Below are 24781 nucleotides of genomic sequence, written 5' to 3' on the forward strand. Positions count from 1 at the left end.
CATCGCAGAAATTCGGTAACATGAACAGAGACAGATAATCTAATTTTTTCGCTTACGAACACGTTCAGACTTGTTTGCATAGTCATAATACATTTAGTATCTCAGATTTATTGAAACAGTGAATATCGTACTTTGCGTTTACGGAATATCAGAGTGTAACGATGCCTCCGAAGTGTTTAACTCTATTTGAGAAAGCGAATATATTAGACGAACACAAAAAAGGTCTAAGTGTAACTGCTTTGTCTGTGAAATATGGCGTAGCAAAATCAACGATTTGTTCCATAAAGAAGAAGGCTGAAAAAATAAAGGACTCTGTCAATAAAACCTTGAAACCTAGCAAGAAGCGAACGTTGAGAAGACCGGAAAATCCAAAAATGGAAAGAAAATTATACAAATGGTTCCTAAATCAGAGGAAACATAATGTTCCTGTCACAGGAGATATGATTAAACACATGGCATCAAAATTACATGAAGAATTTAAAGAAACCAATAATTTCAATGCCAGTGATGGTTGGCTACAGCGATTTAAAAGTCGACATGGCGTTAGATTTTTAAAAATTACTGGCGAAAAGCTATCATCGCAGCCAGAATTAGTCGATCCTTTCAAGCAGAAGCTGAAGAATTTAATTCAAGAACATCACCTAAGTAACCATCAAATATACAATGCAGATGAAACAGGCCTTTTTTGGAAACTTCTCCCTGACAAAACATTTGTTGCCCTTTCTGAAAAAGCAGCTCCTGGATTGAAGATGGCTAAGCAACGTATTACTTTATTGGGGTGCGTGAATGCTAATGGTTCGCATAAGTTGACGCCTTTATTAATAGGTAAAGCAGCGAAGCCAAGATGTTTTAAAAATTTTAAAAATCCGTTCATCTACAAGCATTCAAAAAATGCTTGGATGACGATAGACATCTTGAAGACATGGTTTTTTCATCATTTTATTCCAGAGGTGAGTGACATGTAATTTTTTTACGTTTCGTATAACATAATGATATCAAACTCAAATTTCAGGTCAGATCCTTTCTGCGAGGTCAAAAACTGCCTCAAAAAGCAATTCTCATTTTGGATAATGCTCCTTGTCATCCGCCGGCTGAGGAATTACGAAGTTCAGATGGAATAATTTTCACTGTTTATATGCCGCCCAACGTGACTCCTTTGATCCAACCCATGGATCAGAATATCCTACGTTTAACAAAACTACATTACAGAAGGAGCTTATTGAGTCAAATTGTGAGTCAAAAGGAAAACATAACCGATGCTCTGAAACGACTTACTTTAAAAGATTGTGTGGCTCATTTACAAGTTGCATGGATCAAATTGGATGCAGAGATGATTTCAAAGTGTTGGAAAAATTTGTTTGATCGCACTGAAGATTTCACTGATGAGGATAATATACCTTTGAGTATGTTACAAGAAATGCTCAATAGAGAAAAAGTTGTTGTGAAAGATACAATATCACTCTTAATGGAACTTCAACCGGTAAGTAAAATCAGCATACATTTTCATTTCCTTCAAATTTTCTATATTTTAGCATGATTATAATGAAAAAGAAATTGAACGGTGGAATTGCGATGAGCTAGATATGAATGATGAAAATATTCCAGAAAACAGCGACGATGAAGATAACGATGTCGATATTGTAAGGCCCAAAGTTCCACATTTCGAAGCAGTGAAATCAATTTCCACTGTTATTTATTGGGCTGAAGAAAATTTTATGGAAATACAAGACATAATAACTTTGAAACGCCTTCAAGAAAAAGCTGTACTGGAAAATTTGAAGAGTAAACAAATTCAAACCAAAATTACACAATATTTCAAGTGTTAAAATAAATGAATTATTATAAAATACGTCACAAAATTTGCACATTGCCCTACCCCCCTTAAGATGAACACTTCCGATAACTCGAACACCCTTGATACATTTTGTGTTCACAGTATCGCGAGTCTACTGTATATTGAAAATGTTTTCCGATATTCTTTTTGAATTTGGTTCTGAGGCTGGAAATTGTTATTATTAATTTAAATGCAAAATTTCATTCGATTAAATTCGTACCTTAAAAATTATCCGCAAATTGAATTTCAAACAGTTATATTTAAAACCCTAGGCATATTTTGACATTGAAAAACTCAATCGCGGCCGAGATTTGAATCTACCCTAAGAATTTCCAAAGTTATTCCTTCGAAAGTTATCGTATCACAATATAACACAATAGTAAGTTATCGTATCACAATTGATAATGAGGACAAATTCATCAATAATGGGTTGGGCCTTATCTTTTGAAACCTCTCCCGGCTCAAAATTAGAAAAAAAACATCGCGACGAAATTATATAGCATTCAGTAGAAATGAGCTCTCGAAAACATTTATTGCAAATATTGCGGAAACTATAATCGGCATTTTGCTGAGACGATAATATTGAAGATACATATAAGTAACCTTTGGATTCTTAAGATGACAACATCGTTGTCGAAACGGCGTTAAGCTCTAATTAAGATTCCTTAAATAAGAGTGTAGTTGGATCATTTTCAGTAGAATACCAAGTATACTGTGAAGTCAGAAAACGTCAGTCATTAAGAGGAAAATAGGAAATGATATATTTTTCCGCAATACTCAAAGCAGATGATATATCAACATTAGAGTATGAAATTATAGAAAAATCGCCCTCAATAAGGCTAAAAATCCTACCCTTCAAAAATTATTCTATAAATAATACTATATTCATAATGAAAATATATGAATATATATAAAAAAAATAGATAACAGTATATTAATTTAAAGATTGCAGACTATTGCTTCAGAGAGGAGAGTAGTAACGACTGGAATACATTTTTGTCTTAAGTTGCTACTCTTCAACTTTTTTAAGAACTAAATCTAAACTCTTTACAACTTAGAGAAGGGGGGTATTTTTGAAAAACCAGTAACGTGATGATTTTGGACGAATCTGAGTCTAAAAAACATATGTTGAGAAATATAGGGTGTTTATACAAAAAACATTGACTTCTCCAATTCTCAGTTGAATTTATGTGGTAACGGTTGTCACCAAATTAATGCTCTCAAAAATCGAGCCAAAAACGAGGCCAACAATGTGTCATTCATTTTTTTTTCTAGCTCAAAGGGATTCTGAGATCCCCTCACTAGACAAAGAATTTGGGACACCCGATACAGGGTGTTTTTGAGCATTTCCAAATAATAATAACACAGGGTTTCATAATATCAATAAGTTGAAGAATGAAATTTCATTATTTTGATGAAAAAGTACATTGTATCAATGGAATTGATGACTGTTATTCCTTAATACAAGAAAAAAAAATTTCAGTGTACTGAGTCCATTCGGAATACTGTAATTTCTCTTCAAGTTTAGATATAACAATAAATACAGAGGACATATTCAGAAAAGATGAGGCAATATCAATGTGTTCGTAAACATTATCGTCTGTCAACGATTCACTCCACAGAGTGTTCTGATTAAAATCTTACTTTTCATTCTTTTTTTTCACCCCTGCATAAAACAAAAAACAAAGTAAATGAGGTTCGATACAACGATAATTTTCTCGAAGCATCAAGCTACAATTAGAAAAATAAACTTAAAATCAGACGAAGGTTCCAAGAAAAAAAATAATTTACAAACTTCGTTGAGAGTTTGACCATTCTCCTAGTTTTGCGGAATTTATATTTTTTAGTTGAATTCAAGAGACAAGATGTTTATGTTCGTATTATCTTCAAGCTTGAAAGACATCGAAGACTTCGGTAAATCGGGTAAATGCACATCCGTTACATCCCTACTTATATTGTGGGGTTACTGGGGGTAATAACCCCCACCCAAAGATTGAAAGTTCAGAAATCTCGCAAAGACCAAAAACGAAAATTTCTCCATAAAATAAATAATCATTTTAATTTCCTTTGATATCGACACGTCAGTAAAAAATCGGAGTTTATTATCGCTTTCAAGATGAGTATTTTTATTGCACTACGAGCTCGTCTTTGTCCGAGGTTTATTATTTTCCTTTTTCAATCCGCTCTCTCGGCATCGCCCCTTATTTGCCATCTGTGAATTTTGCATTCATCATCGGTATACACTTAACCGTTGTTTTCGGTTTTTTGAATAATTCTCGTCACAAAAAATCATAATGTAGTTATCAAAAAACTGAACTGAGTAATTCGCATCGAAAAATTGTCTGTGCGGTGTTGTAAAATTTATTGTGTTTCATTCAAATTGCAATTTATTTGTGAAGACATCAGTTTTGAATCGACTATATCTACAGGATGTTCCTTAATTGGAGGTACAAATGAAAATGACAGATTTCTCGGATCTCGGAAAAAAAATCCTATAACATGAGTCCGCAAACGCTATATTTATCAGATACAGGTGTTAAAGTTCAAGTTTTTCTCTCATAGCACCTTCCCTTCACAAGATATTTGACTTGAATTGGCATAGATATTCCAATTTAAACTTTTCATCATGTGATATGCTAATTTTGAATGCAAATCTACAGGGTGAACTTTTTCTGGAAGAGTGCCTGCTTCTTTCTTCCAGAACTATTTTCTGGTGAACCACTCCTAGTTTAGAAAAAAACTCTGGTCCAGTACTACACTTTTTGGTTTATTGTAGTTTTGTCGTATCTGCAATAGATTTCGTCAAAAAAATTCAAACAGCTCTCTATAGTATTTCTGAGGAAAATTCAAATTATTATAAAGATCCAGTTAGGTAGCAGTGATAAATGAATTAATTATAAGTTTCGGTACTTATTTACTCTGGTTGAACATCACAAAAAGTAAGACTACAAGAAACACCCTGTACCTCGAAAACAAAGTGTTTACGGGCTCTTGTTTATGGACCATTTTATTTTTAAAATTATCCAAAGAATCTCTTATTTTCCTTTGCAACTACAATTCAGGAACACCCAGTATAAGATAACAATCGAATTGGTAACAAAAAAATATATTTCGAGTAATTTGGTTCGAACTTCGTTATCAAACCTCTTTTTCTCTCATTATAGATGAGTAAACAATGTAGTCAAAAAAATTTTTGTCGATTACCCCCCCCCCTCCCCAAGAAAAAAAATATCTACGCCCTTGGTTGGCAAACTGTGTAATTCAAGTTTTCACACTCACCATTGTCGTTATTGATCTTAACAACCTCCACATAATTCGACTGATTGGCCGAACAACTGTAATCGCAAATGCTTTGCATGAAATTCCTCATGCAAGAAGGGCACCTCTGCAAGAAATTGGCTGCGAGCCGAATGCTTTTATCCATAGTTTTGAGCTGATCCTCGTTGCAGCAAGTGGACGTAGTACCGTTTCGAACCAAGTGCGGACATCTCCTCTTTAGGATTTCTACTCCAGTAGAACTCAACGGTTTAGCTCTGCCATTGTATGGGCAGTTTTGTTTGACCAAACCTCGGGTGTGACACTCGCCGTACCAGACGCAGTGACCTGGTGGATCTTCAGCGGCGCATGTCTGTAATAAAAAAAAATGTTAAGAAAATATTGATAAATATGGATATATACAGGGTGTTTCATTTTATACCGGACAAACCTATATAGTTAGGTAGATGACACCGGGAGAATCAATTAAGATTCATTCATCAATTAAATATGTCATCCTCGAAAGAAAAAATTTGCGAGTTTTTACTTTGCAATACAACAAAATTGTGAATTGGTCAATTGAACACGTTGTCCACAAACGCCAACGGAGCTTCGAATTTAAGCTTACAAATATCATTTAACATGTTATGATTTGAACCCTATGTAGTCTATTACTAAACAATACACATTTTCTCGCAATATCTTTGAAGTGATACCTTAAACGCAAATCGCCATCAAAACTATAAGAACGAGACACGAAAAACCAACTGCAACTTACAACTCTGTTCCATGAAAACACCATACAATTCTAACTCGTTTCAGAATTGGACACACTAGGTATACCGTATACCCACCAGCATCTTCTGAGGAAAGAACCCCCAAACTATGTGTATCTTACAATACGGTACTGTGTGTTAAACACATCATGATCGGGTGTCCCCGACTTTAGTGAAAAGAGGCATTCCTCAGGAATCAGGATTACCCGAAGAACTGAAAGATCAGATAATAAGTGTTTTTGTTTAAATTTTTGCAGTTTATAAACATTTTGTTTAAGAGGGGTTTATACCACGTGACTTTCTCGTGATCTGCCAAATTTCAACTACTCCTGTCTCCTCGGCCTTTTTGAGATCTCACCACTTTTAAGGTCGAGTAAAGCAATCTTAAATGTTGCTCTGATTTACCATCTTTTCTACCACATGCAAGAACTCAAAATACCTTTTTACGTGTTTATTGTTAATTTTATAAACAACGAATTTTCAGCCTTCGGGTAATACTGAGTTATGCTCGGAGGAATGCCTCTTCTCACTATTAAGAGTTGGGTTCTTCGAATTTCTGGTATTTTTATGTGATGTAATGTTCATAATGAAGAAACTGAAAGATGTGTAGGGAATCTTGTGTTCGGAGAAGATGTATCACATCAAGGAAAAGCTATATTCCAATAATCATTTCCTTCAATAGAACCATTTACGAGATATAGCTGAAAATCACATTTTTTTATCGATTTTCAACAGCCTGTATCTTTGTAAGTAACCGGGCCGAATCGGAAAAAACTATAAAGTAAAAAAGTGTTTCTTTTGACCTCAGGAATCTTCGGTTAAAATATATGTACAAGTAAAAACTCACTCTGTATATGTATATATATGTATATAACAATAGTTATAAGTTAGATAAGGGGTGTGGGAAAATTGATAAGTGTTATAATGTCACTCTTCTTTATTTCATTTAGTCGACGTTTCGATCCCGATGGGGACCTTCTTCAGGACTCTACAATAGCAATAGAAAACAGTCAAAATAAGGCAATCACAAAACATGTAAAAATAGTACATACCGAAATACAGAGTTGTAAAGATCTTATTTGAACACAAATCAATAGCTCTCAAGAAAGCAACTAACAAGAACATCAACAACTTCAGCGAAAAAAGATCTGATACTTCGTTAGTAAAGGAGTAGAAATCAATTATAATAAGTAAATAAGGTAAACAGAATAATAAACAAAATGAGAGGTTGTCAAAAATGTTGTCAACCAGACTTGCCACAGAATACACGCACATGACAGATGAAACATAGAGTAGCATTAAATCACATTGGTCGCAGTAATTCACTCTCACCGAACTCAGAACAAATGCGATTTTTTTTGAAAGATTCCATGAACCGAAACCAATCCCCTCTCACAGAAATGGCCTAGAACACAGAATTCATTTTCACGTTATCCCTCTGTGTTCTAGGCCATTTCTGTGAGAGGGGATTGGTTTCGGTTCATGGAATCTTTCAAAAAAAATCGCATTTGTTCTGAGTTCGGTGAGAGTGAATTACTGCGACCAATGTGATTTAATGCTACTCTATGTTTCATCTGTCATGTGCGTGTATTCTGTGGCAAGTCTGGTTGACAACATTTTTGACAACCTGTCATTTTGTTTATTTTTCTGTTTACCTTATTTACTTATTATAATTGATTTCTACTCCTTTACTAACGAAGTATCAGATCTTTTTTCGCTGAAGTTGTTGATGTTCTTGTTAGTTGCTTTCTTGAGAGCTATTGATTTGTGTTCAAATAAGATCTTTACAACTCTGTATTTCGGTATGTACTATTTTTACATGTTTTGTGATTGTCTTATTTTGACTGTTTCCTATTGCTATTGTAGAGTCCTGAAGAAGGTCCCCATCGGGATCGAAACGTCGACTAAATGAAATAAAGAAGAGTGACATTATAACACTTATCAATTTTCCCACACCCCTTATCTAACTTATAACTATTGTTGTATATTGGGAATTAAAATTGTTGATATATATATATATATATATATATATATATATATATATATATATATATATAATGGAATTATGTGAATTATAATGGATCGCAGCTTCATGGTTGATGAGGTTACAAAAAACAACTGCAAAAGTTTATTGTCAATCTGAATTAATCGTAGGAATGGTTTAACAGTTGTATCCCGATTTACACCACCGAAAATCATTGTCTATGACTTAGTAGCGTTGAAATTTTGATCTCAAAAATCTACTTTTAAAATATATCCACAAGTCAAAGACTCACCCTGTATATTGAGTGTTAAAAAACAACGTTTCAATATTTTACGAGATAATTCTAGACCTCAAAATGAGTAAAAAGTTTCATATAAACATTGTCCGCAAATTAGCCGTTTTGGAGATATAAGCGATTCTCGGTTTTCAAAATATTAACTACTAGCGCAACCAAATATGAAATTACAGAAGATATTCGATTTATTTTTGACTTCTTGCGGTTTACAGAAGATGTTCCACATGACCACCTTTCAATGCAGAAAATACATCGTACATGAAGGAATTACGCACTTTTGCGAAAAGATGTCTAAAAAGTTTATTGAAAGTCACATGAGAAGGAAGCTTACGATCGAGATAAGCCTCTGCTTAAAGTAGTGCTTCAAGACCACTTCATTTACTACGACCCTACATGAAAACCATATCACCCATTTCAATATTAGACATTTCAAATTCAGTAATGAAGACTTTTTTCTTAACAACAAATTGAAAGAATGTAAACAACTCAATAAAAGTACGTAAATGTCATATGAAAACCAAATGTATGATTCCAGTTGTAATTTCTTTAATGAACCTACTGAAAAACATTTAAATTGTAAGTTTTGTAAACAAAACATCTGAAAAATGAAAACAAATAAAAAAAAGCGAAAATCGCTTATATCTCCAAAAAGGCTCATTTGGCGGCCCATTTCTTACTTATTTTGAGTTCTATGATAGTATGAAGAATCCTTATACTATGGTTCTATAATCAGCTCCCAAAATATTGAAACTTTGTTTTTCAACACCCGGTATATGAGATATGATTGATAAGTCACATCTCCTGACTTCACGTCAGAGCTTTTCTTATTTGTTCATCTTACATTTTGAAATCAAGATCTTGGGACTAGTACGAAACAAGCAAAGTAGAAAAGTAATGGCATCAACTATATTTCATCAAAATAATAAAATACATACATATAATAATTTAGACAATCTGATGAAGTGAGTTCTCATTTAGAAACCATTTGTGACAGTCGAACGAACACATTGGTGTATGGTTCAAGGATATTCTCAACCAAGTATTTTAGTTTGATCTCTACTATTAAAAAATAATTAGGGTCCACTAATGCTTATCACTATAATGATATAATTGATTTGATCTTCAATTGAATATTTTTGGTATTTTAACGTTGGAATTTGTATAGTCATCGGAAATAGATTACATATATTATTTTACAGCGTGTTCATATTTATCTTGATTAAGAAGTTTCCTTATGAAAACATTCAAAAATTTCGAAAAGCATTTCAATCTCAACTTTTTTTTTCTGAAATGCTTATCGGAAAGGGATAATATCAGCTCGCCAAGGCCATTCCTTAGATGGCGTTTTACCAAAACATCATGAAAACTTTTCAAAATTTACATTCGAAAAGAATAAACGATGTATGCGCCATCTGAAAAAGACGCGATCCCTCGAAATAAAGTAGGTATAAATCAGAAAAATCTAAAAAAAAAATAAATAGAAAGGTTTTTTTTTCTTTTTTTTCCTCGATTTTTTCCATCATGGCAGTTCTAGAGCAATTCCATAGTAGTAGATCGTTTTCAAGTGGAGAAACTCTTTTAGTCTTATAATTTCTTGCAGCAATTTTAAATAAATGACATTATTTTGTTTGTTGTTAAATGGACAGATGTTTTTATTTCATATCGTGAAATAGTCTCAACGGTTTATTATTTCAGAGAAAATTTTTCTTCAAAACTTTCTTTCAGTTTTTTTCAGGTTTGTTGCTTCTAGCAATTTGGCTCACGTCAAATAAAATGTGCTGAGATGAGTTGCCACAAAGCAATTAACTTGAACAAAACCACGAGAAAATTTTGCTGAAAGATTTATAATATTATAAGTGGGGAAAAAAAGTCATCATCCTAAAGAATTTTAGTCACTCCAAAAAATAGTTTATTATCTCCAACTGTCGAATAGGTATGTAGGTGGTACCTACATATGAAAGAGAGAAATGGATCATATATTACAGATCAAAAACTTACCAAATTACTAACAATTAATCTCTTTATGAAATGATGAAAGGAAATATGGTCACGAAACCGAAAATAATTATATGTCATTATTGAAGACACGTGGTGCTAATTGAAGAAACGCTTGAGAGCCATCAGAATTAAATTCCTAAATCTATATTTGTATGAATTATGTTGCCATTAGTCAAGTATTGTACAATTTTTTAATATAAAACAATAAATTTGCGGTCTATTCTGCCCCTAAGCCTTTGTTTTTTAATGGATTTATCTTGGAACATTAATAAGAGGAATGGAAATCGCCTTGTAACTGATGCATTTGTTTTGATGCCAACATTCGTCACTCCTTGTCTGACGGGACACTATAGCAGTAGCGTAACATAATTAGATTAATTTTAGAATTATCAATTCATGCTCAAAAATAGTTTACAATGTGATTTATTCATAAAAATGTTTTCGTGTTTCAAAAGGGTCAATGTTCTTCTCAGTTTAATGATTTAGCCTTGTTGAAGTTAAGAAGAAAGGATTCCTATCATAATAAAGCATTCAACAATCAAATCAGTACTCTCTACGCCTATGGCTCTCACACACAATCGGCTAGCTCGATTGTGATTGGTGACACTATTCCATCTCTCTTGTATTCGGGATCGAGCACAAATGTATACTTTCCTTTCCTTCTATCTATACTCTGAAGGATTCATAATTACTGGATTATTTATGTCGAATTACGGATTTCCCAGCCATGTTTCAATTACAATGCCAACCAGAACTGTCATCCGAATCATCATATATGCCGGTTTCACAATGTCAAGTTAACTTTCTGGTAAATTGACCAAAAACTATTTGGTTACCATCGGTTGGGCTGATTTGAGTTTCACAACAACTTTTGACAGTGTTGGTCAAGTTATCACGAGTTGACTTATGTAGGTTACTTTTCAAACCATAGATCATTCTAGTTACTTTCTGGATAAATTTGTTAGTTTCAACCAAAGAGTAAGTATACATACATGTTCTTTGGTTTCAACCGATTTCACGAATGTTTACGTTTGAATAGCTAAGATTGTTTGGATTTTAAAAGAAATATTTGGAGATTTAGTATTATTTGGACAGAGTAATAATATGTGTATTGAAGTTATTCATTTATATTATATATTAATTTGCAATATATTTGTTATATGGTATTCATAAAATATAGTTCTTGCAGCAAAATGGAAGTTTCTGCTAAGATACATGTAAAGAGGAGCAATTGCTAGTAAATGCAGTGCAAAGATATAAAGAAATTGTTGAGTGCAAAAAATCAAATTCAACGTGAATAGTGGTAAAATTCCCCGTTCTGTGATAAATTAAAAAACTACTACTTGACTTGAACTCGAGTTGATTTCGAGTCGAGCTCAAGCTACTTGAGCTTGAATCAAGTAGCTTGAATACCAAGCCAAGCCGTGAATAGGGACGATGCACATTTTTCACACAATGGCTACTTAAATGAGCCAAATTGTCAAAAATGGGGCAGTGGAAATCCTCAAGTCTTTCTGTTGAAAGACCATTACATCGACAAAAATTCACTGGATGATGTTCAATTTGGTCTGCTGGAGTGATTAGCATGTACTTCTTCGAAAATGAAGGAGGTGTCACTCAAACCTCAATTCTCATCGCTATACCAAAGTGATAACCGATTATTTTTTTGCCTGAAATTATTGATGTTGGAATTAGAAGAGATTTGGTTTCAGCAAGATGGCGTTATGAAATAGCCACTAGGATCTTATGATTTACCGCCTTTGGATTTTTTGTAAGGTTATACGAAGGATCGTGTTTATGTCAATAATCCTTAAAATATTTTTTGAAATTTGCAGGCGAGTCATCGAATTTTATCTCACGAGAGTCCTATAAGAAATCACGTGGACGACTTTTGAATGATTTCACATATAATGGCTATCTCACACATAATGGCAGGGTCCAAGCATTATATTGAAACAGAAATTTGATCAATATCCTCAATGAAAGTGTTTCATTTACGTTTAATTTCGGAACCACAAAATGGACAACCCTTTAATAGTACATCAATCAAACTATTGGCCGAAAGAAAGTCCGTACTTTTTCGTTACTCTAGCAGAACCGGATCCAGCACCCTTCTCCAGGTTTTTTCCCTCTTTCTGCTAAATTTACAAATTTCGAATTTATTACGAGACAGGTTATGATACAATCAAGGAAAACTGCTATTAAAAAAAAAAAAATCACTCGGGATTGAAGACTCGCGACCTCTCGGTCTACAGGACTAACGCGTTCTCTCTAACGAAATAATGTTAATTATCACAAATTAAATTTCAGTAGCCTCTCTCCCATAAATATTTACATTCGAATATTGGAATAAATTTACATAATGATTATTTCCAATCAATATAAAACAAGATCATTCTGTTTTTCATTTATATTTAAAATTCACATTCCCTCTAGTTTTTCTGAATGTTAAAAAATGGTTGAATCGAAATAAACATTTAAAATTGAATACATATACAGGGTGTCCCGGTAAGAATGCGACAAACGAATACCAGAATTAAAGTCTTCAAGGAGGACCAGTATCAAGAGGTTTCAATCGCCTGAGTGCCTTCGTTTGGGATACACAGGGTGATGTTCATATTATGAGTGAAATTTCACTGTTGAATAACTCTAACTAATCGACCGAATAATTTCAAATTTTGAAGTTTTGTCACCCTTTCCTATCGCCTTCCTTCAATATTTCTGAATTCGAGTAAATCAGATCCGGACTAGGAAAATTTCAGACTTTTCCTATTTTCGTGAATATTGGATCACCCTGTACGTGAACATCATGATTTTTTTCCATTTTCGGAACCACAAAGAATCAATTCATTATAAAAATTCTGAATCTCTGCTTGGCACGGTCATACAGGGCGATCAATAAACATTCCCTTATGAGTGAAATTTGTTTAGTTCAATAACTCTTCAAAAAATCTACCGAATAATTTCAATTTTTGAAGTTTTGTCGCCCTTCACTATCGCCTTCCTTCAATATTTCTGAAATCGAGTAAATCAGATCCGGACTAGGAAAAATTATGACCTTTTCTATTTTCTTAAAGAGTTATTGAACAAAATTTCACTCATAAGATGAACATCACCCTGTATATCCCCAACGAAGGCACTCAGGCGATTGAAACATCTTGATGCGGGTCCTCCATGATGACCTTAATTTATGGTATTCGTTTGTCGCATTCTTCCCGGGACACCTGTATATTGAATTTAAACGCATTAATTTTTTGAATGTCAAAATTTCGGAATTTCAAATAAAACTTATAATTTTCACCCTTTTTCGAATTAAGAACAATATTTCTGGGCCAATTGTAACCCCTCCCGTTCTAAAATCTGCAGCCAATACAGACCGGCGTGAACTTGGCAGCCACTTTTCAGCAGCCGAATTCATTCCAGCAGCCAAACGACCAGTGGCGTCGGTAGAATTTAAAACTAACGAATCGATCTGTTTTTGGGGTGCAACGCAAGAATTTGCTTTTTGAGTTTACTTGAACGACTTCAGTCAAGTTTTTGTGACATTTCAATGCACGAAATAATATTATAGATGAACTTGAATTATGCTGATCAATGAAACGACGGGGTATATACAAGTATTTTCACTAATGAAATCTTGAAAAACGTTTAGCCAAGTTGATATTTGGAATACTTACTCTTCAATAGAAACAGAATAACACATCCGAAGCACATTGATTTGCAGGCCGTCTAAGGGGTAGTTTACACTTGTGAATTTTTCGAAATTTTCAAAAATGACCCTGTTAAAAATGTTTAGCCAAATTCATATTTGGTATTCCTACTCTTGAATAGCTAAAAAATAACATATCCGAAGGATTTTCATTTGCAGGCCGTCTAAGGGGTAGTTTACACTTGTGAATTTTTCGAAATTTTCAAAATTGATCATGTTAAAAAAGTTTAGCCAAGTTCATATTTGGTATTCTTACTCGTAAATAGCTACAGAATAACATATCCGAAGCACATTGATTTGCAGGCCGTCTAAGGGGTAGTTTACACCTGTGAATTTTTCGAAATTTTCAAAAATGACCCTGTTAAAAATGTTTAGCCAAATTCATATTTGGTATTCCTACTCTTGAATAGCTAAAGAATGACATATCCGAAGGATTTTGATTTGCAGGCCGTCTAAGGGGTAGTTTACACTTGTGAATTTTTCGAAATTTTCAAAATTGATCATATTAAAAATGTTTAGCCAAATTCATATTTGGTATTCCTACCCTTGAATAGCTAAAGAATAACATATCCGAAGGATTTTGATTTGCAGGCCGTCTAAGGGGTAGTTTACACTTGTGAATTTTTCGAAATTTTCAAAATTGATCATGTTAAAAATGTTTAGCCAAATTCATATTTGGTATTCCTACTCTTGAATAGCTAAAGAATAACATATCCGAAGGATTTTGATTTGCAGGCCGTCTAAGGGGTAGTTTACACTTGTGAATTTTTCGAAATTTTCAAAAATGACCCTGTTAAAAATGTTTAGCCAAATTCATATTTGGTATTCCTACTCTTGAATAGCTAAAGAATAACATATCCGAAGGATTTTGATTTGCAGGCCGTCTAAGGGGTAGTTTACACTTGTGAATTTTTCGAAATTTTCAAAATTGATCATGTTAAAAATGTTTAGCCAAATTCATATTTGGTATTCCTACTCTTGAATAGCTACAGAATAACATATCCGAAGCACATTGATTTGCAGGCCGTCTAAGGGGTAGTTTACACTTGTGAATTTTTCGAAATTTTTGAGAATGACCCTGTCAGAAATTTTTAGCCATGATAACATTTGGTTGTGTTACCTTCATGTTAATCTCCTATGGAATATAGATTCAAGTTGAATAAACCCAAATAAGACATTACAAGTTGTACAATAATGAGCCACAATAGCCCGCAATTATGCGGTGGGAAGACTGTCCACAATCCTCAAGTGCAAACTACCTCTTAGACGGCCTGCAAATCAATGTGCTTCGGATATGTTATTCTCTAGCTATTTACGAGTAAGAATACCAAATATGAACTTGGCTAAACATTTTTAACATGATCAATTTTGAAAATTTCGAAAAATTCACAAGTGTAAACTACCCCTTAGACGGCCTGCAAATCAAAATCCTTCGGATATGTTATTCTTTAGCTATTCAAGAGTAGGAATACCAAATATGAATTTGGCTAAACATTTTTAACAGGGTCATTTTTGAAAATTTCGAAAAATTCACCAGTGTAAACTACCCCTTAGACGGCCTGCAAATCAATGTGCTTCCGATATGTTATTCTGTAGCTATTGAGGAGTAATAATACCGAATATCAACTTGGCTAAACATTTTTGACAGGGTCATCCTCAAAAATTTCGAAAAATTCACAAGTGTAAACTACCCCTTAGACGGCCTGCAAATCAATGTGCTTCGGATATGTTATTCTGTAGCTATTACGGAGTAATAATACCGAATATCAACTTGGCTAAACATTTTTGACAGGGTCATTTTTGAAAATTTCGAAAAATTCACAAGTGTAAACTACCCCTTAGACGGCCTGCAAATCAAAATCCTTCGGATATGTTATTCTTTAGCTATTCAAGAGTAGGAATACCAAATATGAATTTGGCTTAACATTTTTAACATGATCAATTTTGAAAATTTCGAAAAATTCACAAGTGTAAACTACCTCTTAGACGGCCTGCAAATCAATGTGCTTCGGATATGTTATTCTTTAGCTATTCAAGAGTAAGAATACCAAATATGAACTTGGCTAAACATTTTTAACATGATCAATTTTGAAAATTTCGAAAAATTCACAAGTGTAAACTACCCCTTAGACGGCCTGCAAATCAAAATCCTTCGGATATGTTATTCTTTAGCTATTCAAGAGTAGGAATACCAAATATGAATTTGGCTAAACATTTTTAACATGATCAATTTTGAAAATTTCGAAAAATTCACAAGTATAAACTACCCCTTAGACGGCCTGCAAATCAAAATCCTTCGGATATGTCATTCTTTAGCTATTCAAGAGTAGGAATACCAAATATGAATTTGGCTAAACATTTTTAACAGGGTCATTTTTGAAAATTTCGAAAAATTCACAAGTGTAAACTACCCCTTAGACGGCCTGCAAATCAATGTGCTTCGGATGTGTTATTCTGTTCCTATTGAAGAGTAAGTATTCCAAATATCAACTTGGCTAAACGTTTTTCAAGATTTCATTAGTGAAAATACTTGTATATACCCCGTCGTTTCATTGATCAGCATAATTCAAGTTCATCTATAATATTATTTCGTGCATTGAAATGTCACAAAAACTTGACTGAAGTCGTTCAAGTAAACTCAAAAAGCAAATTCTTGCGTTGCACCCCAAAAACAGATCGATTCGTTAGTTTTAAATTCTACCGACGCCACTGGTCGTTTGGCTGCTGGAATGAATTCGGCTGCTGAAAAGTGGCTGCCAAGTTCACGCCGGTCCAATACAGGGTGTCCCGAAATTAATGCAACATAATTTAACCAGTGATTGCAGAGACGAAATTAGCCGACCCGTATTTTTCATTTTTGTCCAGTGGCATGCCATTTCGGAATTATAGCCTCGGGAATTTCACCTGAAATGAAATTATTTCTTCCATATCTCGGGCCTCGGCTGTGCGAAGTTCACGAAATTTGGTATAGGGAGGTTTTCAGTCATGTCTAATCTGCTACTGATATTTTTTCCTTCCGGAAGACCTTCGGAGACCCAAATCTGATTGTCTTATTTCCTTTGGGAGTTTTTTAGATAACAAATTTGAATTTTCAAAAAATGTTGTTATTTTCAAAACAACATTCCATTGCCAAATTTTTTTGTCTCTCGCAATTTTTTCATCAAACGCAATGATTTCGAGAAAAATCACAAAATGTGATCAGTGAATGGAAGACTGGTAGCGTATAGATTTCAAAGTAATTATCGAACATTGCAACACTTTATGAACGAAATCATTACTTTTATTCGTTATCAAATACTTATCATCAAATTATTCAATGAAATTATAAAGTCTGATTCTTTCAGAAAAATTCGAAAATTTATTCGAAGTAAATAATAAAATGTAAAAATAGAATGAAAAACTGACTGAAAACCCCCCTATACCAAATTTCGTGAAGTTCGCACAGCCGAGGCCTGAGTTATGGAAGAAAGAATTTCATTTCAGGTGAAATTCCGGAGGATATAATTCCGAAATGGCATACCACTGGACAAAAATGAAAAAAACCGGTCGGCTAATTTCGTCTCTGCAATCACTGGTTAAATTTTGTTGCATTAATTTCGGGACACCCTGCATAGTGTTTTTCAAACTTAATATCCGATATCAGAGTCGCATAATCTTTGAGAAAACACAGGCATCTATACAATATATGGATTATTTTTTTCTTTTAGTTCTCAACACAAATTCTGATGGATATATGTTGCGGTGAGATTCAAACCCAGATCAATTCGATCCTATAAATAAGAATAATAATAAATAAGAATGTTGTTGTTGGGCTTCCAAAGTTATGAGATCTCGTGAGCCTAGATATCTCTGCGAGGGTCTTCGTGGTCTGGGTGGTGAGTTCTATAATACTAGCCCATTCCAATAATACTCTCAGGATACCAGCACATGGGACTAGTACGAGGCGTTTATTTAAAGTGAGGTCTCCATTAATTTTTTTCACATTAAATAACATTTATTTACTAAGTTTTGTACATTGCTGTAAAGCTTGAAATCTAAGCTATTTTTCTACGTAATCGCCATTCACTTCGATGAGCTTCCTCATTCGTACGACAAATTTTTTTATCCCCTCCTCGAACCACTATCCCGCCGCCTCGCGCAAGAACGAAATGACCGCTTCATGAACTTCTTCATCGTTCGCAAATTTCATTCCTCCTAGATTTTTTTTAAGAGCAGGAAACATGTGACGATTGAATCAAGAAATTCTTCCCCTTCCTCTTCAAAACTGGCGAGAAAGACTTGGGCACATTGGAGACGTTTGACTTTGTGCTCCGGGGTAAGCATTTTCGGGACCCACCTGGCTGACAATTTTCGGTTTTGCAGGTTATTCGCCAAAATTGAATGAATAGAGTCTCTACTGCACACATCTTGGAGTTTTTCGGCCAACTCATTGAGAGTCAACCTGCGATCTTTCAGCACAAGCGCCTCAACTTTTCGCATTGTTTCGTCCGAGTGTGACGGCCTGCCGCTGCGCTCCTAGTCGTGAACGTTTAGTCGACCAGCAGAAAATTCTCTACACCATTTTCGAACGTTTTTCACGTCCATACATTCTCACCATACACTTCTTCCAATTGACGATGAATTTCTATAGGTGGAGTTTTTTTTTTTGAGTGCAAAAACTTGATGACTGAACGTAACTCACACCTGGCGGGAGCGACAACCGGCTCTTCCATTGCAAATGTCTGCTACGTCAAGACTGAGCGTCCTAATGAGCTCCACCAGGTGTCGATTGGTGGAGGGGGGCCTAACGTATACAACAGTGTTGCCGGATTTCATCTAGCGCTACTTGCGGCTATACAATGGCCTTGGAGACCTTACTTTAAATACACGCCTCGTATTATATGTCCAACAATTTTTCGTTGAGGTCATCCCAGCTCTGGAATCGTATTCCTCCTTCTATCACTCGAAGTGTTACTTTTTCATCATTTAGGATTGCTCTTAAGGTTGTAGACTACTTTGCGCTGAAACTGCAATTCCGCTAGATGGAGCTACCCGAAAATTTTTGGTAGATTTGTACCTGACACACCCATTCAACTTGAAGAACCGCCTGTTTGGTATTTATTGCCCCTAATAAAATCTCAACTCTCGATGAAGCCCAGCAAAGAGTAAATTTGTGTTTCTGTAAACTTTAGAAATTCAGTTCAGTTTAGATACAGTGGCGTATCCTAGGGGGGGATAAGGGGGATATATACCCCCAGGAGGAATATCCATTATATGTAACAACCTTATATATCACAATCTTATTATGAGTAAGCAAAATTCTTTGGAAAACTTCTTCAAAAGAAGGAAAATTTGATATTTTTTCCTTTATCCCCTCTCCAAGGCTTATGTCTGGGTACGCCACTGTTTAGGTATATAATACTAAATAAGAAAATCGCTGAAAATATTGTGAAGTTAGAAATGACAATGAACCACTGTCATGGACTTATTTTGAGTATGGATAATAGAAATAGCAATTTATTCGAATTGAGATAAAATATATGATCATCTCTGGTTGTATGATGTCACAGAGAAAATCAGAAAAATTTGGATATTGAGATTTCTAGAATGTAAAATTCGAAAAGCTTTTGAGTTCTCATTTTATGCGCCTTTGGAGGCCACAACACTGTGTATAGGAATATAAGATATGCGATTTATTAGGTTATTGTTGTCGGTCTCTTTATCTAGATGAGAGTTTTTGATATTCTCCTGAAATTCAGAATGATTATTCAAATGATTATTTGACATTTGACACGTATTATAAGTCGTGAAAAAAAATTAGTGAGGGCAATAAGAAAAGAGTAACAGAATAGGAATGAAAAGTTGTATTTTGTTCTATCTATCGGGTGTCACTTTGGGTTTTTACAGATATATTCAGCTCATCTAAGTTCAATATTCAAGCTTTGTTTCATCGAAATCGGATGAAAAGGGTTATTGCCAAATAAAATTCACACAATAATTTGTTTTACTAGGCGACAAAGTAGTGATTGACTACCTTAGCTGAATTTCCAGCCACGCTACGCTCAGCCATGTACAGTATAACTTCAGTAGTCCGGGCAGATTTCGTTCCGGTACCTGCCCGGATTATGGAGGCGTCCGGATTACTGGAGTGATTTTAATTTATGAAATGAAGCAACTTATAAATTATCAAAAAAAGGTTTATTAATCAAGTCACAAAAAAAAATATTATTTTCTCATAAAATAAAACAAAACTGAACAAAACACTCAAGTACATGTAACACGTTATGTAAATATGTACATGTAGGTATTTATAATATTTTGTATACATACATATTACGTATGTATGCAAAATGAAATATCTTCTACTTTCTTGAAAAATACATATCAATTTTAGTTTGGACCTTTTTGGATGCATCTATATCAATTGCGTTGTCTTTAAGCCTTTTAAAAAGCTATAAATGTTCAAGGGGAAGGTTATTCTCCTTTGTCCACCTGATAGCTAGACTTTTCTGTGAGTGTAACTGTCTTATGTGATCGTTTGACTGCAACCATTGCGTCCGGCGGATTTTTTTTGGATTAAAAGATGTCATTCGCTGATGGAGAAACGGTATATGATGATGAAAAAGAAAAAACGCACATCACTTTTCATTGCATTACATAATTTTTTCATTTTTTGTTAACGAAAAAAATTATTTATAAAAAAATTTTGCAATTTCTTAAACTTTTATGACATGAAATTTTCAGAGAGGTATGTATACAAGAATGGCTTCACGAAGCGAAAAATGTTTACTATAAATTTTTTCAAGTTAATATTAATGAAGGAAGTACGAGAAAATTTTCTTAATCAAGAATTGCCTATTTTTAGGGTTAAATTAAATGACAAATATTGTAGATAGAGTTTCGGGAATAGGGAGTTTTTCAAAAGAAATTTCTTTTTTTTTTGAGAATTTTTTTTCAGATTTCTCAAATATTAATAATTTTCCATATTTCGGCAAAAATCCAGATACCTTTTTTTCATCTTAATTTCTTTATGACTTTTGAAATTTTCTTTATGATACTAAGCGCTCAAAATGTACTTCTCCAGACATCTTTACGAATAAAATCAGCTAGCATATATATTTTAGGAACAGTATCGTTTGTAATTCTAACAATGATTTCATAACAAGTTTTCTACCTATCCCTATTCTTCAGTGCAATATTGTTATAAACTAGTAATGTACACAATTTTAGCCAATCAGAGAAACCCTACCCTCGTAAATCATAAGAGTGTCATTCATCTCGAGCCATAAAATACAGTCCAAGATTCTATTGGCGTTCATGTTGCAAAAAGGCGTAAACCTTTGGGAGGCGTTCCAAAAAGCATAATTCTATTTGAAAAACATCTACAATTAGAGCAAATCAAGCAATTTAAAAAAAATGCTTGCACCAATTCAAAACTCATAATATCACTGAACATTTGTGGATGAGTTACTTGAAATGAGAAGTCTCTCTAAAGCTGAATAGTCATTTAAAGAAAGTGTTTAATTTCAAAGTTCAGTTTTCGGAATACTATCGATTTTTTTTTGAAAATCGAGACGAGATCTTCAAGTTCACTATCACGTCATTGTTCACTCAAAAAATGAAATGAATCCGACCTGTACTTTGGAATTGGAATGCACTGAAATTAGCACTGAAATAGCAGTGGTATGAACAAGGTATTGAACACCCTTAAGAAGTACTTACTAACTAACGAACTTTGAAAAAGGTAGGTTCATCGCGCCGTGCAATTTCTCTTTTCCCTTCTCCTTTCTTTCCAATCCTGTATGATCAGTTTTGTGTAGTCGGATTTTAGTTCTGTATTAAATTAGTGGCCATAAGCAATGAGTCTCATCATATCTTGTTTTTACACAATTTTGAGGTAGGCAGGAAGATATCGCTTTAGTGATATGCTCACCTTTTGCACAATGTAATAATAGTATATTATTCAACGAGCGGTAATGTAGGTCATAACTCACGCAGATGATGTTTGCAGCACGAGCCGCAGGCGAGTGCTGTAATTCATCAAGTGAGTTATGACCATTACCGCAAGTTGAATACTATACTTTATCTACGACTATATCAATAAATACTAAGAAAAAATACAGACTTAGAATAAAGACAGAAGGAACGGGAAATAAACATAATGTGCTCGATCCCGTACAAGAGAGATATAAACTTAGTGCTACCAATCACAATCGAACTTGCTTCGGCTAGCTCGAATCCTGTACAGAGTACAGACATAGAAATTTATTGAAAAACCTTAATATTTTCCTATAAAATGCATTAAAATATACCAAAAAATATTCCCTGTAAACGATGACTTAATGATCTTACTGCTGCACCAATCTTGAAAATTTTTTCAAACTCCTTTATATTTTTTCGGGCAATTAATTCTGTATGGTAACATTAGCTGTTTGTCTTTTGGGAATGTATACCTTTATAATATTCTATCTTCACTATCTGAATTAATCGTTTTCAGCAAAACATTCACAATAATTAGATATCAACCTAATTTGAAAACGTCAAAAGTGACATTCCCTCGGACATTCCTCCCCTCAATAACAATAATGGAATGTTCCCTTTCGGCCAATCGAATAGAAGCAGAGAAGTATAGAAGCACAGATCCATATTTTCTGATTTATAATAGTGAGTTATAGTAGTGAGTTATTATAAATCACGCTGTTTATTAATAGATACTATTAATTGCTCAAAAGCAGTTGTATAATGAGTTTATAATTCAATAGGAGTAGATAAATGATGTAACACTTTGTTATGGCAATAAAGAATTATTATTATTATTAAATAAAAATTTCAACATCTATTATTACGACTAACTCCGAAACATCAAACGCTAGAATATAACTGTAAAACCAATAAGCATATTCTGTAGAACCAAGGCAATTTGATCATTATGTGTTTTTCAGTTTCCGAGATTTTTTTGAGAGATGCTTGATTTTTTTCCTTGACATCTTTTGGACCTTTTTCCTCCCACAAAGAGAACAGTTGTTTTCTAGCAACCGATTATTGAACCAAATACCTAATCATAATCAAATTCGAGAAAAGAATTCATTATTTCATTGGAAATTTCAAACACAGCAATATAATGAACAAAAAATGTTTCACCTGTACACAGGTACATGGATTCCTAGAACAACATGCGATATATTTAATAAAATTAGATAACAATTTTATCGATTCAATAGAATGTGACTTGTGATGCCATACTGGAAAGAGGAAATCATATTACATCACTCCGAATCGACATTTCGTTGCTAGAAGTCATAATTTGGAAACTCCGAGAATCGCCGAGAATTTACCAGTGATTCATTTCATTATAACGAACAGTATTCGAGATAACATTGTGAAAATATCCTGCGACAAAACGTTCCTGAAATAATTGATTGAACACTATTCCCAGACGTTTAAGGACCTTCTGGTATTCAATTGCGATTAATTATTGTAATTGATGTAGTTCAATCTTTGACTGAATAACAAAACTGGCGGGGCGGGACAATTACGCATAGATGAAAGTACAGCAATCGTTTATTGACGAGTTCACGTCTGGATTCATATGAAAATATTCAATCACATTCCAGTGGTGTAGCCAGTTCGAGCTACAACTCGATGGAGAAAGCTATTCTTTATTAAATTTATCATTCAGGTAATACAATCGTTCACGAATAAACTAACGCAGATTTAATGTTTTTTATTGTAAGCTTGATGAAACAATTCAATTTTTTTAATAATGTGTTTTTTTAAGATTTCTCAAGTTGTAAAAAGTTAGTTAAGGTGGGCTTTTACCGGGTTTTTCACCATAATTTGACGACCCCTTTGATTTGTTAATAAAAGAGGTACAAAAAAATGTTTTCTACTAAAGTTTCACGAAATCGACTAGGGATTTTTGAATGATTTCACAAAACGAAATATACAGGGTGAGTCTTTGACTTGTACATATATTTTAACCGAAGATTCTTGAGGTCAAAAGAAACACTTTTTTCATTTATCATTTTTTCCGATTCGGTCCTGTTATAGATATAGCCATTTTAAATTTTCAAAATGAGCTAATTCACCCCTGAAAACCGGAACACTGAAATTTTCTCAAACATAAGATATACCTTTTGAACCTTGGAAATAAGCTACTAAATTAGAAAAACCATCATAAACTCACGTTAAACATTCCATTGGTTGAACAAAGTAGTGTTCATAATAAAATAAATGAGTTATTCCAATTTCGTTGACGCTAAAGATTAAATATTCTTTTCTTGATTTTCCATTTCATTTTCGATAATTATAACGAATTGAGCTCGCTACTTCCCATATTAGCTCTGATATTCATATCCATTCATTCATTATATTTCATTTATATGATATCGTTGTTTATTTCATTTCGTACAAGAATTGCCATTTAACCTTAAAATCTCAAATAAATAATATTCATCTGTGAAAGGTTTAACACAGACTATAGTAATCTATTGTTTTAAGTTTGAATTTCAAATTTCGAGTGATGCCAAATATAAACACAGCAGTTCGGTTCGAATAATCTATGTTCTAACCTAAAATATTCATTTACAGTTTACACTGTTATTGTTATGATGATATGATATTTGTTATTATGTTAGCATGAAATGAAAATCATCGAAGATTTGAAGAAACCCAACAGAATATTGGCAAATTAGCCAAATATTCTTCAATGAACGTTCAAATTACTCTTAAGAGTTGGTTTCTTCGAATTTCTGGTATTTTTATGGGATGTAATGTTCATAATAAAGAAACAGAAGAATGTGTATGGAATCTTGTGTTCGGAGAAGATGTATCACATAAATAAAAGCTATATTTCAAAAATCATTTCCTTCGATAGAACCATTTACGAGATATAGCCGAAAATCACATTTTTTTAACGATTTTCAGCAGCCTGTATCTTTTTAACCGGGTC

The 24781-nt window shown here is 33.7% G+C and overlaps 2 protein-coding genes across 5 annotated transcripts in view; one reads left to right on the forward strand and one right to left on the reverse strand.

The window, feature by feature from the left end:
* The window catches only part of LOC123682885 (NPC intracellular cholesterol transporter 1 homolog 1b), an 87811-nt gene that overhangs the window by 40005 nt on the left and 23025 nt on the right, over window positions 1–24781 (reverse strand). For all 4 annotated transcript variants that reach the window (XM_045621688.1, XM_045621689.1, XM_045621691.1 and 1 more), the window contains exon 2: window positions 5114–5462. In XM_045621688.1, the coding sequence (XP_045477644.1) occupies window positions 5114–5462 (349 nt within the window). The remainder of the gene's footprint in view (window positions 1–5113; window positions 5463–24781) is intronic.
* LOC123682887 (jerky protein homolog-like) lies at window positions 891–1956 on the forward strand. The gene is made up of 3 exons (XM_045621693.1): window positions 891–950; window positions 1013–1480; window positions 1533–1956. The coding sequence occupies exons 1-3, from the start codon at window positions 900–902 to the stop codon at window positions 1824–1826; spliced, it is 813 nt and encodes a 270-aa protein (XP_045477649.1). The 5' UTR covers window positions 891–899; the 3' UTR covers window positions 1827–1956.

Source organism: Harmonia axyridis, chromosome 6, assembly GCF_914767665.1.
Source record: "Harmonia axyridis chromosome 6, icHarAxyr1.1, whole genome shotgun sequence".
NCBI lineage: Eukaryota > Metazoa > Arthropoda > Insecta > Coleoptera > Coccinellidae > Harmonia > Harmonia axyridis.

What these genes read in the sequence shown, in the direction of transcription:
- LOC123682887 (XM_045621693.1), top strand. Translation starts at nt 900, where the DNA reads ATGACGATAGACATCTTGAAGACATGGTTTTTTCATCATTTTATTCCA. An exon ending in TTCATCATTTTATTCCAGAG is followed by an intron (nt 951 to 1,012) that starts GTGAGTGACATG and finishes CTCAAATTTCAG; the next exon opens with GTCAGATCCTTTCTGCGAGG. An exon ending in TCTTAATGGAACTTCAACCG is followed by an intron (nt 1,481 to 1,532) that starts GTAAGTAAAATC and finishes TCTATATTTTAG; the next exon opens with CATGATTATAATGAAAAAGA.